The sequence below is a fragment of the Balaenoptera physalus genome, assembly GCF_965194825.1.
Source record: "Balaenoptera physalus genome assembly, chromosome: 3".
In the NCBI taxonomy this organism is placed as follows: Eukaryota; Metazoa; Chordata; class Mammalia; order Artiodactyla; family Balaenopteridae; genus Balaenoptera; species Balaenoptera physalus.
In genome coordinates, this window is record NC_138890.1 from 101106698 (window position 1) to 101123130 (window position 16433).

The 16433-nt window shown below is 37.9% G+C and overlaps 1 protein-coding gene across 19 annotated transcripts in view; it reads left to right on the forward strand.

The window, feature by feature from the left end:
* The window catches only part of MCTP1 (multiple C2 and transmembrane domain containing 1), a gene marked incomplete at its 3' end in the record, with an annotated part of 550519 nt that overhangs the window by 186246 nt on the left and 347840 nt on the right, over nucleotides 1-16433 (forward strand). The window contains exon 1 of one of the 19 annotated variants that reach the window (XM_082458042.1): nucleotides 4-4025. The exons of the other annotated variants lie outside the window; for them this stretch is intronic. Coding sequence (XP_082314168.1) covers nucleotides 3942-4025 — 84 coding nt within the window. The 5' untranslated portion in view covers nucleotides 4-3941. Of the gene's footprint in view, nucleotides 1-3; nucleotides 4026-16433 lie in introns of those variants that run through there. 19 annotated transcript variants of the gene reach the window in all.

A 16433-nucleotide genomic window follows, 5' to 3' on the forward strand; every position in this document is an offset into this window, starting at 1 on the left:
TCACTCATTGTATTGTGGCAGCCTTGAATTAATGTGGCAGTTGTAGTATGTGATCATGCCTCAGAAAATGCCTTCTCACAGGGTCTTGACAGTGGCTTTGAGATTCTCATGCAAATAATTTTAAATTTATGGTACAATCCATTTGTGAGATACTTATTAGATTGATATTGCTTGTATGATAGTTTTTAATGAATAATATAGTGCCTGAGATGTGGAAAGATTATAGTAGCTTTGTGTCGTTTTAGTTGTTTTTTTCTTAAGGATTAAGTTGTACCAGAATTATTTTTTTCTTTTTGCTACTCTATTGTCTTGGTTAAAGGTGAAACATGAATGCATAAAATTCATACCATTATACTTGGATTTTTATTCTAAATAATCATAGCTCAACAACTATGTTTCTCCATTACAAAAAAAGTCTTAGTAATTTTTAGAAAAAGTTGAAAGTTGAAAAGTAACACCTCTTGCTTAGGCTTTTTATTTTAAGTGAAAGGCCATCATATTTTTAAACTTTGGCTCTGTTTGTTTCAAAATGTGTATGAGTTTGTCACAAGTCCATTTCCTCAGTTGTTGTTGGAGACACATATACGTTGTATGGATGGAGAAATCTGTGGATAGAGAAGTGAACAAGAGGTTTGCTTTTCAAATTCTTGAAGCTTGCTGTGGAAAGGTTGGGGTGGAAGACAGGAATGTTGTCTTGGTTTTTTATTGATTAAAGAAATGACATCAAATCAGAGCTAAAGGTGTGTCTGGTGTCACATCACTTTGGACAATCTTATTTAAGTCCTTTGAATTCTTTTGAGGTGAAAAGGTTAATTTGATTGTGAGAACTATAGCTGTGAATGTGTGAGACGTTGCTGAATTGACGGGGTTTTGTATGTTTAAGGACAGTTGGCATTAGAATACTTTTTTTTAATTGACCCACTATCATGTTTGGAGATCGTTTCATTTCTATTCAAAATTATGCCCACTACAAAATTGCTAGATTCTAACTACAACTTGGAGATTATTTTCCATTAGATACATACTCAATAACTCAAGTTTTACAAAGGTTGAAGGGAAGGCATGTAGTTTTCCTCTTCTGTGAAGGGGAAATTAAAATTAGTTCAACTTCCAAACATTTGAAGGCCGTATTCTGAATTAGAAGAGAAAAACTTTAAAGAAAATGACTTAGCACTTTGAGAGCCTTTGGGACCTTGCATAGTGAAAAGGCACATATCCCAAAAGATGAGAATCAAGATGTTATGAATAGAATATCCTGATGCTTGATATGTATAAAACTCTGCTTTTTTGCCAGGGCAGGGACGGGGCTATTCTGGTGAGTTAAGTGTTCTGCCTGAGACTTTTTTCTTATGCTATATGCGAATTATTAAATGTCAATAAAAAGATAGAATGTAATACATCTACATCAAGACAAAAGCATATCTTATTGCAATTTGCACCGTTTCAGATTCTTAAATATGGATTATAATGGCCATCCAAACTGTTGTTATATATGAAAACTCAGACCGATAAAATGTTGTAAAATCAAGATTTGATAATATGCTCTGTTTCAATTGTAGACTTAATTTTTTATGACATTGTACAGCCAACTGGTAGCTACCTGATTAGATTATTGTTTATTCTCCTTTCTTTCTGTTTCCCCCCATCCTTTGGCTGTTTTCCTGCTTCTTTGCACTTCCAGGAGGAGTGTGGGTAATGGGCAGGGAGAGAGAAGGAAAGTGAGCAGACCAAATAGTGTACTGCTTTTATTTCTCACCTCTCATGATGGTTTTGATGAGAAATGAGGTCAGGAAGAGGTTAGATATAATGACAAAAATGAGTCTTTTAGATGACCTTTTAGATTTCAGTTATTCAAGAAATTCCTTGACCTCTGAGATGAAGAATAATTGGGAGCTTGGTTGGGACAAGCTTATCTACCTTACAGAATTGTTGCAAAGATGAAATATCACATCTGTTGTAGTATTTTATTAACTGTAAAGTTGTATACATATTTATGAGGAATTGTTTTTGTGTCTTCTTGAAGTAAAGGTACTGACAAGGCATCAGAGATACTCAGAATTCCACTCTGGATTCAGAATACTTATTTTTAGTAGTAAGGGTGTCCTTTTTCTCTCTTTTTGTAAACTATTTTACTTGTTAATTTCCAACCTATATAAAAATAGTAGGCAAAGGTAAGCTGCAAAAAGAAAAATAAAAACCCAATTTTACCTAAGCCTCAAGTGCTGTTTAAAAATTTCAAATAGCTGGAGGAAGCTCATTCTTACTCAAAAGATACTTATCAAGTGGCGATTGCATTTTATCTTCAACCTAAAATCAACACGCAATTAGGGGCAGCATCAGCAGAAGCACGTAACAAGACTTTTTTTCCTTTTTAAATATTTTTCTTTTAAGTAAGGCTTTATTTGAAGGGTTCACGATGAGGAACTACAGAGTAGGAAGAAATTATTTTATGAAGTACTCTTTCTGACTCCTGAAAACTAAATCCTTCTGGATTATGCTTTAGATCTAGGGTCCCTAGTGAATCCTACTGGATATCAAAGGCAGCACACTCACTGGGTAAAATACACAGTGATCACTCCCCTACCTACTTCTGAAAATCAGTTATGAGGATCACACAAGACTGTTGTGTGACAGTGCTTGTGAACTCCACAGAGCTTATACATATCACTATCACCAAGTAAGATATACAGAATTATATATTTGGAAGGGAACTTAGATGTCATCTCATATCTTCTTATTTCACAAGGAAGAGAATTAAGGTCCAGAACGCTTAAGGAAGGTGCTTAACTTCACTCAGCTAGTATCTAAACCTGGATTTTTTTTTTTTCCTCCCAGGTTAACTAGAAATTGATCAGAAGATTAGCTGTTTCCTACGGTAAAGAGTTTTTTAAAAGATAAATACTATTTTCAGTATTGATTAACATCCTTATAGGAAACTATATCCCCAGAGAATGTTTCAAAACCTGTCTACAGGTTTTGTGGGCTGAGAATTCTCATTGGATCTAGTTTAATGGAGCATGGATTTGTGGAGTGATTATCAAATTATAGCATATGACTTTTGCAATCTCTTAGCTATTGCCACAGTAGAAGTGTCCAAGCCCTTACTCTTCAGAGTTGTATCATAAGAGTAAACGTGCATAATGAATGGGGGTAGATTTTGTGGCTTTTAAAATTATAGTTAGCATGGTAGATTGTTTTGATGCTTGTTGAAAGTAGTTAGAAAAAAGAGATTCCCCAAACACTTACCCTTAAAAAGAGACTAGGAAAATTTAAAAAAACAAATGAACTTACAGCCATTTCTGTTAGAATTGATCTGGCTATTTTATTTTTATGGAACACTATTTTTCAGAGAGATGAGATGGGAGAGCCATGACCTTTAATAATTATAAAAGTTAATGATATATATCCTACTATACTAATGAACAAATTAGATTCATAAAGAAAATTTTTCTTTAAAGCCTCTTAACACTAAAATTAGAAGGCAGGTTAATTAGAAGTTTTTTTTGTATGTTGGTGGTATTAATAAGGGTTATATCTTACTCCTAAGAATTCAAAATATGGTTACCATTTCCTTTAATAAAAAATGTAACTCTTGTGAAAGGTATATACCGTATCTTCATTTGCTGTGCTCCAATTTATAGCTTCAATAAATAAGTGGAATTTAACATCATCCTATCTCATGAATAAATTCTAGCCCTGCTTTGTAATAAAATTCATGTTAACTTTGATTTCAAGGACTACATGAATCTTCTTTATAACTATTAGGAGATAAAGGAAAACAGATGAGATAAATAGTTTAAAAACTTTGCTAAATGTAAGTGTGGTGAGATTGTGTGTGGTCTGAGGGACAGAGATCTGGGCTATAGGATGGGTGGTGGGAGAAGCAGTATTTCTTTGTACTCTTGACCCCTCCTGTGGTTTTGGAGCTGACAGGGAAGCCCATGTCCTCTTTTGATTTTGTTTTCCAATCTACAAAGTTGAGAAGACAACTTTCGTGCGAGACGACCATCCCACACATCCTGCAGGTACTTCGTAAATATTGGTTAATAACCCTATGAACATCAAGGTGGGTGAAGCACTTTCAACTCAGTTGCAGAATCCATAGATGTGCCATTGGTATAAGTGCCAAGGCTGGTAATGAATACCCCCTTGAGAGAAACCCAAGTAGGAAAGTTTTGGAAATGGTTTGTTGGGTTTTAATTCCATCTTAATTTAGTAGAGGTACTCAAATTAGTCACTTGGTCTCCCTTTACTTGAGTCATTTCACTAATGGGATAGATTAGTAATAGTTATTCATGGCAATTTACAGCATACCCAAATATAACAAATCAGGTTCCAAATCCCTCACTCCATGAGTGTTTCTCTCCAAGAAGAAAATAATAATAATGGCTAACATGTAAATCAGGCTGTATAATACTGTATCTTTTAATGAACTGTCTAATTTATTTCTTAAAACTACCTTATGAAATTTGGGCACTATTATTATTATTCCCTTTTCACAGATGAGGAAACTGAAGTGTAAATTAAGTGACTTATCCCAACATCACACAAATGGTAGTAGAATGATCAGAGTTGAACCTAGGTAGTCAGGCTTCAGAGCCAAGATTCTTAACTACATTCTGTGCCGCCCCCAGTTTGAATCCCTTGATCCCAGTAATATGAAGTGACTCCTGTAAAGTGCTACAGAGAGGAAAAGAAATATTTTAAATGTTACTACATTTAATCATTTTCAGGACACGAACATTCTCATTTGTAGTGAAACCCATTATGAGCCAGAAATAAACTAAAGTTATTTGAGAATTCATGTAGAATGAGGCTAGTAATAATGCAAAATGCATCTGGAATGAGCAGACATAACTGAGTTCTCCTAGGTGATTGTAGTCTTTGGTGATGTGAAAAGATTTCCTTTTTTTGAGAGAGAGAGAAACAGCTCTCGACGTACACATAGTCAACAGTCCTAGGAAAACTTGTGGGAATTTGTATGTTTTGAGGGAGGATTAATGTCGTCTCCTTTTCTTTGTACACTCCCTAAACATTTCCTGATGAAAGTCATTTGGGGGAAGGAGCACACTGAATGAATGGTAGAAGGATTTTAGGTCTGTTGTGCGACTAGATCCATTTTGATCTGCCTTCTCCAGAGAGTCCACAAATTATGCTTGAAGTTCTTGGGTAATTTTCATACTTTCTTGTTTCCTTAGGTCTCACAAACAAGAACTTGCTTCACGATGTTTTATACCCTCAGTGCTAGCACAGTGCCTAACATATAGTAGAGCTTTAGTAAGACTTTCTGGCAAGATGGCTGGATGGACACATGGATGGATGATAGGGATAAACTAGGGCATATCCAGATCTGCTTCAAGTCATGACTCATGTAGCTGAGACTGGATTGGGACCAGACTGTTACTGAGCTTGTGGGCACAAGGGAATGAAGTATGAGATGTAAAAGGATTTACCTCAGTTCATCTCATACTTCATCATCTGATGGTTTTCAGTGTGAAACTGACATGCCTATAAGTCATTTTTTGCCACAAACCTTTCCCACTGTATCATATTAGAGATTCTTTAATTACACTTAGGAACCATAATTGCTTTACTCCCTTGATTCAAAAGCTAAATTAAAGCAGATATTACATATATAATTAATATACATTATACATATGCAGAGAGAGAAATTAAGTAATAAAATTAAAAGGTCAAAATAAATGTGAATATCTAAATTAATGGGAATTGTCAAAGTTTGACTATTTTAAAATTTATTGTGGGAAACAATAAAAATTCAGAAGAACAATTGAAGCAGCATATCAAAGAAAAGAAAGGTATTTTTAAAAATCATTTTAAAATGCTTATTTACAAAAGTATAGACTTCTTTCCATCTTGGAACAGAAGCTTTGTTTTTCCACAAAATTTCGTTAGAGAGCTCAAATAAGAGGTCTGAGAACCAAAGTTTACTTGGCATAATCAGTCAGTTGTAAAGGATGGTTTCCAAAATGATGCTGGTGACTAAGGGCTTGGGTTAGGAAATGCTGCAGATTTTGAGAGCGGGTATTAAGGTGGTTATTGTTTCAAGTTTTCCAGTGGGGGAAAACACAGAGAAAACTGCTGTACAAACATTTGATCAAAAATAAAATATATACAAGTTTTAGACAGTGGGAGCAATCTTTTGTGAAATTTATGCATTTGTCCTTGACCCAAAGCAGTCATTAAAAACAAAACAAAAAAAGAAAAGAAAAAAATCCCAATCATCAAAAAATTTTTGGATGGATTTTCTTTTCCCTGGTCCTAAACACATTAGCATATGTTCACTGTTCAAGGGTGTTCTATTTTTTGGTGTACAGGTGCCTTGTGTTATTTGAAATGCATTTGATTCTTGCGGCTGTTTTCTGGAGGTGATTTTCCTACCTTAGAAATAGCATGTTCCAAGTCAGCAATCAGTGGAAAGTGTTAACCTGGCCAACAGTAGACCTGCATTCTACATCATAGAGTCTGGCCCTCAGTTTCAACATCCATCAAATGAAGGATTCATCCTGTAGTGCCTCTCACATTTTCCAAAGACTAGGAATTATTATAAGAAAGGATTCTTGTATTATTTTAATTTTTCTTTCCATTTTCAATTCAGTGGTTGCTGTGAATATTGAAATCAATTCTGAAACTTCCAAGGTTATCTAACCAAAGTGGCTACAGAGCTTTTGCTAAGCCCATGCCTGGAGTTTGATAAATGCTTATGCTATAGAGAGAGAGAGACAGACAGACAGACATACACCCCCCACCCCCCGCCACACACACACAGTGAGGTTAGTCAGATAGATAATTAGTTAAATGAATGATGGATGGATGAATGAATATCTCATGGCAAATGTGTATTCTAAATGTGTAAATAGCTACAAAGAATCATGCATACACCAGACATAAGAAGACTATGTAGCATTATTACCTGTTTTAAATCATTGATAAATTACATGGTATATTAATGTTCAAGAGTTTTTGAAAACTATATTGCAGTTCCAAAGATGTCTAGATTACTACCAGGAAGCCACTGATATCAACAGGAATACGACTTCTTTGGTTGCTTTCAAGAGACAGTATTAAGATGGTTATTGTTTCAAGTTTTCCAAGGGAGTAAAAACCAGAAAATTTTCCGGTAAAAATATTTGATCAAACACAACTAAATAGTGTCAAAAATATATGCAAGTTTGAGACAATGGAAACAAATCTATTGGAAAAATAGTTTTGTTCTTGGGTCCTACATGGCAGGTGCAAAGAGCAGAGGTCCCATTTGAGTGATATTTATATAACAGGCACTAATATAATTTTTTTAGAAATCAACTAAGGTCTGAAAACTATATTTGCTGCATTGAAATACTTTTTTCGTTGTACCCGGACCTCTTCCTCATTGTCTATTATTTTTTGTAAGGTTTCATGAAAGATTGCTATTACATTTTCTATTTTAATTGAAGCTTTTAAACAAAAATTAAGGAAAAAGTTAACTAAAAACTAAACATCAGTTTTATCTAAAAAGTACAGTGTTATTTTATCTAATAAGTCAAATTAGTTCAACATGCTGTACCACCTGTAAAGTTTCCGTGATTCCTTCCTTTACCTGAGCAGCATGTAATTCATATTCACAGACTTTTGGAATTAGGAGGTACCTTAAAATAAACTAGCTCAATTCCTTTAATTTGCAAATGAAAAATATTCTGGCACAAGCAAATTAAATGACTTTTCCAAGGTTATATGCACCCAGCTCCCAACAGAGCCAAGCTGGACCTGGAGTTCGAACATGCAACGCTGTAGTCTTTTTACTGTATCAGTCAGTGAGAGCATCACTGTCTGAATTTAGTATTCAAGTGGTGCATTGGATTTTCACTTCGTATTAAAATTTTAATTGTGCACAGCATAAATCAACTTAAGTTTGTCCTAATTTCCTTTTGGCCACTAAACAGTTTTTATCATACTTTTTTGGAAGGGCATTTTTTTACCCACATATTCTCCATAGACGCTTTTCCTAACACCTGATAGTTTACCTTGATTCTATTCACTTGGCAATGCAAATGCATTTGTAATTACAGAGACAGGTCCACATTTAACCACTCGTGCACATCTAAAACTGGTTATATTTTCCACGCCCTCCAACTTTCCAGATCCTCAAAATAAATGCATTACATCAAACTGACAAAAAACTCCATAAATGCAAATTATTGTATTGGGAACGACATACACATCAATTCAAATCATTTAACCAAACAAATGGAAACAATTACTGAACAATGCTCTGTACTAATCACTGTACTTTTGTCATCAAAGTAGTGATGTGCTGCAAGTTCCCTGCCCCATTGCCTTGCTCCGTGGCTCCTTCAGAAGCTGGGTGGCCACACCCAGGCAGCAGCACTCAAGGTGCAGGGTTCTCTACCTCTCCAGGTGGAAGGTCCCCTTAGGAGATGGCCCAGGTACAGATGGCACCAGGTAATCTGGTCCACTCTCTTTCTTTTAGATAAGAACCAGCAAAGATTGTGCCTGATTTGGCTCCTTATTTGCAACTGCAGTGGCAAGTGAGGAAAGGAGATTTTTTCCAGTGTGTTCTTTAGAATACTAGTTCTATGAAATCAGCATCCTATAATCAAATAACTTTGGGAAACATGGCATATTGTATTCCGTTTTGAATATTCACACTAGAGGCAAAAGGCAAACACTTCACAAGCTTGAAGTGGGGATAGTTTAATATTCTTTAACCCGGTATTTCCCAAATAAATCCGTTTTCAAAATATGACCTATTCAGATTGTGGAGCACACTTGGGAAACACAAATTAGACATTTTCCTCACTGACTGTATGTCCTGGAAAGAGGGTAGTTTGGGAAATGTGAATTTGATGTTCCCTTGGGGTCTCTGTCCCTACAAGTCTCTCATAAAATGAGCTCAGTACTGAGTGTAAGGATAATTTTGACTTTGAGATTTTTCACCTCATTCAATAATACTGTTCAGTAGCACCCAAGATGCTGTTTCTCTGAGCTGGTTGGATCACAAAAGAAGAGCGGCTCAGGGCAGGGAGTGATAAACCTCTGAAGTGGGAGATGGAGAAATTTCATAGAAATGCTCCTTAAGCTGCATCTGGAGGGACGTATTGGCATTTTCCCGGTGGATAAGAGCACATGCACAGAGGCTTCCCTCAATGTAAGAGTTCAGGAAACTGGTTTAAAAAAAAAAGTGTCTTTGGAGTCTGAGGTGGAAACGGGCATGGCTGATGAAACAAGTCAACCCGGGTCAGCTCGTGCATGAAGTTCTTTCACTGCTATGCTGAGAAGCTTGGCCTTCACCTTGTAGGGCAGTGATTCTTCAACCGGATGGTGCATCAGATTCACCAGGAATCTTTTCCAAACTCTGTACCCTATGCCCAAGAGATTCTGGTTCATTAGGTTATGGGTAGAGCTCAAGAATGTAAATTTTGGGAAAAGCACCCAGGTGATTCTAATGTACACTCTAAGTTGAAGAAATTTGGGGCATCAAGAAATGGCGTTAAGGAGAGGGATGTTGTAATTGGAGTTTTGAAGACTTTGAGGAGGAAGGGTTGAGAGGAATGTCCCCAAAGGCAGGGAAACCATTTGGAGGCTGTTACACCAATTTGAGCAAAAAACAACTAGGAAAACAAAAAGGCAGTGATGTGGGAAGCGGATAGGGGACCACAGGTCTGGTCCAGATCTGATCCATAGTATTTGGTGGCTGACCAAATGACAGGTGTAAAAAGGAGTGTCTGGGTCCTTGGCTTGATGATGCTGACAGCCAGGGCAGGAAACACTGAAGGGGATGCACCTGAGCTCCTGTTCATTCCTCGCTCTTCTTCTTCCACCTACAGCTTTGCTACCGTGTGGCACGTCTAGCTTGCCTCCACCTCATAGCGCTGTCATCTTCTTCCATAACTTTTCAACCATTAGACCTTCTGTGCAACTGAGCACCTCCTTGTTGAAAAGATACCAGAGAAGCCCTGATCTGTTGGGAGAGCTGTCCTAGGACCAAGAGGGCACTGGAGGAAACATTTTGAGCATGGGCGTAACCACGTGGGAAGACGTACGTGAATGGTGGATCTTTGTAGAACTCACAGAGCAGCCTGTACTGTGACCCTCGTTGGGGCTGTGACCAGCCACTTCCCCACTCCATACTCAGTGAGGCTGAGGAAGCAGGGTTGGGTAAATGTGTAGAATAGTCACAAAATGCTTCATAAATAGGTACCCTCAGTCCTAAGTCAAAGGCTCCCAACCAAGCCTCAGCAGCAGAGAGGAGTTAAGCCATGAGTCTGGATGAAGAGAAAACTAATGAAGTGAGGAAGCTGAGATTCTGTTGAACGATCAAAGAATAGCTTTGGCAAGTGCCACGATGTGGGCTTTGACCCCACCTCTGCCCAAGGCTAAAAAGAATTAAGAGGCTCCTGGCGTGGGGCTTGGTGAACTTCCTGAGAAGCTCAGCTGTACAGTATAGCTGGGCCAGTGAAAAAGGTCCTGTGAGCTGTGATGTGAATGCAGGGTATTATGATGAGCTATAACAAGGAGCAGAAAAGGCCAGGTGGCACCAGGCTTGAGAGAGGCTCTCAATACATCCCATGAAAACAGGTGGTAAGTGGAGTCCAGACTTGGAGCTAGAAGACCTGGGTTCAAATCCAGACCCCACTATATACAGAGTATGTGATTTTGAGAACATTATTTGACATCTCTGGGCTTCAGTTTCCAACTTCAAAAATGAGAATAAAAATACCTTCTTTGGAACTAGCTAGTGGAGGTTAGATATAGAGTGTAATGTGGGCCCCACCGTGCTGTCAGTATTCCCGCCTGATCAATGCCCAAGCCTTTTCGCAGTATCATAATTCAAGCTTACACTGGTCTAGTGGTCTGTGGAGCAATCAATTCATGTGAGAAAGTCTTGGGCAAAAATTGAAAAAGCCTGTACTCTGCAAGGTGAATTTGACAGGAGAGTGATGGATTAGAATCTTGTTTACAAGCTCTTGTTTATATTTCCTCAGCCTTATGTAATTTGTTTCATTCAGGATTTAACGGAACTAGGGTTAGAAGGATAGGACTTAATGTACTGCAGAACTGACAGGATGCTTCTTAATACTGATTTTACTGGAACATAAGAGCAACTAATTAAACTATGTTTCTAGATGAGGTGAGGGGAATGGGGTCCATTGGTGCCTCCAGAACCAAAGTCAAAATATGCTTAGCATCAGTATGCCAACCGACCCCCAAACACAACACAACACACACATGGCTGGGAGAGGTGGGAGAGACAGAGAGAGACAGAAAGAGAGAGAAGGAAAATTGTAATGAATAGTCTCATATTAGAGTCTCTGAGAAATCCAGTTGTTAAGAAACCTGTGTATCAGTTAAACTTGTTTACGCTAAAGGAAGACTTGTTTTTCTCATGGACCTATTAAAATTTCTCTAGCAGTTTTTCTGTATAAATATACTGGAAAAGAGTACAAATAGATGAACTTTCAGAAGTGTGTATTTCTACCCATCCTGATTTCTCAGAAGTTCAGCAGAGAAGTGAAATATAAAATTCACCTTTCATATGATTGCCAGATTTTAATAAAAATCTAGTAAATATTTTATTTAAGAAAGTCTCATTTATGTGATCATGGATGTCTTTCTGATTTTTAGATGCATTGGTCTGTGCAGTGGCCACAATCCCATAGGGTGAAACTTCAAACCTAAAAGGGCCTGTGTAGTCACATGCGATTCACTGGTTGTTTCAGTGCATTCCTCTCCATACATTCAAGGGTGCAAAAATATTTTTTGAGAGCCTTTGTGTCAGATGCTGTGGGGACACATTTAACAGATAAAATGAACACAATGTATGCCAACAAGAGGCTTTAATCACTCTCACGCGTATCAGATTATAAGCTGTCCTGAGTGACATTAGATAAAATAGATGATGATAGAATATAATAGGGGAAGTTAATTTAGATTATGGGCTCAGGGAAGTTGACTCTGAGAAAATGACTTTTAAGCTGAGACTAGAGATGTGTAGAATTAATTTTGGTTTCCCATGAGCTTTAAAATTTTTTATTTTATACTGGAGTATAGTTGATTAACAATGTTGTGTTAATTTCAGGTGTACAGCAAAGAGATTCAGTTAGACATATACATGTATCTATTCTTTTTCAAATTCTTTTCCCTTTTAGGTTATTACAGAATATCTAGCAGAGTTCCCTGGGCTATACAGTAGGTCTTTGTTGGTTATCTATTTTGTATAAAGTAGTGTGTATATGTCAATCCCAAACTCCCAATTCATCCCTTCCCGCCACCTTTCCCCTTTGGTAACCATAAGTTTTTTTCCCAAGTCTGTGAGTCTGTTTCTGGTTTGTAAATAAGTTCATTTTTGTCATTTTTTAAAGATTCCGCATATAAGTGATAGCATGTGATATTTGTCTTTCTCTGTCTGCCTTACTTCACTTAGTATGATCATCTCCAGGTCCAACCATGTTACTGCAAATGGCATTATTTCATTCTTTTTAATGGTTAATATTCCATTGTATATATGTACCACATCTTCTTTATCCATTCATCTGTCGATGGACGTTTAGGTTGCTTCCATGTCTTGACTATTGTAAACAGCGCTGCAATGAACATTGGGGTGCAGGTATCCTTTTGAACCATGATTTTCTCCGGGTATGTGCCCAGGAATGAGATTGCAGGATCATATGATAGCTCTAGTTTTAGTTTTTTAAGGAACCTCCATACTGTTCTCCATAGTGGCTGTATCAATTTACATTCCCAGCAACAGTGCAAGAGGGTTCCCTTTTCTCCACACCCTCTCCAGCATTTATTATTTGTAGACTTTTTGATGATGGCCATTCTGACTGGTGTGATTTTTAAGTGTGTGAGGATAAGAGAAAACTATGTTAGGTACCCAGCCCAGTATTTGGTACAAAAGATTTCCGGGAGATTCAGATCCACTCTGTCTCCTAATCAATGAATATCAAGCCAGACTCTAGAGACCAGCTGGTGGGCTGCACGTGCTGCCATCAGTTCTGGATTTGGGGAGTCAGTCCCAGGTCATCTGTGGACCCACTTGGCTCCACAGCCTTTCTGATTAGCCTTCACTGAGCATATCCTCTGCGCGAATCTCTGCACAAATCTTCTTTACTCCACATTTCTCTGCAAAGATGAGCACCCTGTTTCTCCCTTCCCCTGCATTCCAGTTCATCCAGTTTGGCTGTGGTTCTCTGTCTCCTCTCCTTGAGAATACGTTCATCTCCTGGAACCCCAGCCCCACGGAACTTCCCTTGAGCCAAGACGGTGCCATGTTCCCAATGAGGATTGTCAGCCTGTTGCCCCTCCACCCCCCAGACCACCTTAACCAGGTCATACCCTTCCAATGCAGTCCATAGTTGCATAGTTAAAATCAGAATGAGCTTTATCTGCCCCCTAGACTTTGTGGTTCCTGCTTCTGCATTGACTCCTGGGGGGATGGGACTAATGCTGCATGAGTTCACCAAGCCACAGCCCAGGCCTGCCTTTCCTCTCACCCACAGCCAGCCTTCCCTTGATGATCCTGCCTCGAACGCAGCCCAAACCCTGTGCGTAACTGGTGAGATCTCAGAGTTGCTCTGTTCCCTGGGCGCAGCAGTACAGGACAACTCCCAAGGCAGAGGGGATGGTAGCAGTGCTTCTATTGGGATCAGACCACAGTGGGCTTGCCTGAGGAGCATGATACCATCCTCTGGAGTGGGCTTGAAGTGGTCTGGGTTTGAATTCATTGTCAGAGGATCCAAGAGTAATTATGAAGTAACCAGAGTTACTGTGGAGGCTGGGAGGTTTGGAGCTCCCTGAAGGTATTCCCCAATCTGCACTGCAGGATTGGAGTCCACCTAACAGAGGAGAAAGGAACTAGAGGCTGTTGCAGGCCTTGCTGCCCAGAGTCATCAAAGGGCCGGGCACTGCAGCAGCAGAGAGAGCAGGCGCGCTTCCAGAAGCATTGCTCCAGCACCTGTTCTCTCCTCGGGCGAGATGCACAGCTGGGTTTCAGGATATCACCAGAGCAGCTGGCTTGTGACCATAGACCCTAGTGAGCCTTTCATGGATGAGGTGTTGGCAGATGTGTAAGAAGACAACTTAGATGCTGATCGGAGGGTGCTTTGATGTGGGTGTGAAAATGACAGGCTCCACCACAGAGAACAGGAAGACAGTTCTGCCTCTCTTTGTGGTTTCTGAGGTTTGCGGTTTTAAGGCTACTGGGACCACTTACAGGAAACGTTGTTCTTTTGTTTTTCTGTCTGAAACACCTGCAACAGTGTGGAGCCAAAAGGCAGGGGGTTCCAGGAAGAGCACACTTTGAGAAAGGATGCCTTTGCTGCTCTTACACATGTTTCCTATTTCCAGATACAGCCATAGACACACATATCAGATTCTACCCTTGCAGGTAAGGCACCTGGCTGTGTCATCAAAATGTAGCATATTTCCATATATTTTATTCTGTTAAAAAAAAAAGGCCTATGCTTTCAAGCCTGGGTTGACTAAGGGAAGGTCCTTATTAACAGTTCCTTTATTGTTTAATGTGATCAGCTTGATTTCTGCATGGAAGACCCCACAAAGCCAGTGAAAACTGTGATCTGCAAAGTTAGGAATGCATAACAATGCTTATGCTATGTGGACTTTTAAATGATTTTATGCTCAGTTTCTGCTGTATCTGTTTCTATTCAGTGACCTACCAAAAATATGGCAGAGCTCTTGCTATTGCATTAATACATTCTCTGTCACACCACCCCTTTCTTTCTGAGCAATCATAGTGGGCGATGAGAAAAATAGGACACGTTTGAGAGAAAATGGGTGGCTATACAAAAGACAAGTACATTTCTTTGGCTGTCAAAATTAGCTATGAAAATTAAGATTGAGAACATCTGTCTTAATTATGTATGTAGCACAGACTGTTCTGTTGTTTCACAGTCTCTTTCAGAAAAAAAAAAGAATAGTTACCTGCTAGTCTCTCATGATCTTCTCCTAAGTCTAATTTTCTTTTGGCTATAAAATGCTACTATTGATATTAAATAATGTTCTTATGTGCAAATATGTAAAATTTTTGCAATTCCTTTTGCAGACCGTGTATTGTAAGATTGGAAAGGACAGACTAAATACAGTAATCATAAATTTCAAAATAGATATGACTACCAAAGTGTGTTAGCTCGGTGTTTCATTAGGCATAGAAGCTTTATTTTTTGACCCAGTTGTGAAAACCATACTAATGCAAACTGATATCAAGAAAGCTGCTGGGAATAGCAAAGGAAATGGAAGTGAACTAAGTAGAAAGCAGATCCTGACCCACCAGGCAGTTGAAGGCTTGATATATTTACCATTCACTAAATGTCCTCAGAGTACTAGACACCACAGAAAACTAACCCATAAACTGCTAGGGCCTGTGCACCTGCCACCTGCCACTGAGGCTGTTGACACATTAAACTACAACCCTCCTGTTTTTGTGTTTCCTTTATTTTCCTTTTTAAGAATGATTGTGACCAAATTCCTATATTTACTGTCCCTTAGAATCAGATGTTTATTTTCCTCTTCTGTCAACATTTCGTTCTCTCCCTCTGTCTCCCCTCTCCCTTGCCTTTCCCTGTCCGCTTGCTGTGAATTAAATCTATTTTCTCTGGTTGGGTATTTCTCAGGGGGAAACCTACCCAAGACATTATCTCTGTCTTTGAGAAACTTACAGTCAAATGTGGCTCAGTTCACTTTCTAGTCTTGCTGAATGTATTTTTCATTTTAACTTGATTTGAATATAATAATAATAAATTTAATAGAATAGAATAATTACCTCTTTTTTCCGTATCAAAAAAGAAAGATCTTATTGAAAGAGTGAATTAATTTAATGATTTATGTTTTAAATTGAGGTTAAGAAATAGATTGTTTAGTTTATTATAACAATATCTATTTAAAATACTTAAAAATATATGTAAATATATTTCATAGGTTAATAATAAATATCGCTTAGCTTATATTTGCATAACAATTTTATTTTTCAGCAAGTTATTAATTTATATATTATTTGTAGATCCTTTTGAATTTTCTATAGAGGAAATCTATGAATAACGTCACTTTTATTTCTTCCTTTCCAAATCATATATTTTGTATTTTGTTTTCATCTTCACTGCTGTGGTCAAGACTTTGGTGAAACATTGAATTGAAGTGATGGTAGTGGGTATCCTGCCTTTCTTGCAATCTGAAAGGGAAAGATTTAATTTTTACCATAAATAACAATGATATGTGTTAATTACTTTTATCAGATTAAGAGATTTGCTGGCTTGCTGGGATTTTTAAAATTATTAGACATTAAATTTTATCAAATGTTTTTCCTATATCTTTTGAGATGATCATACGAATTTTGCCTTTAATTTCCTAATTGGTGAATTATATTAATTGATTCTCTGATAGTAACCCACTTTCGAATT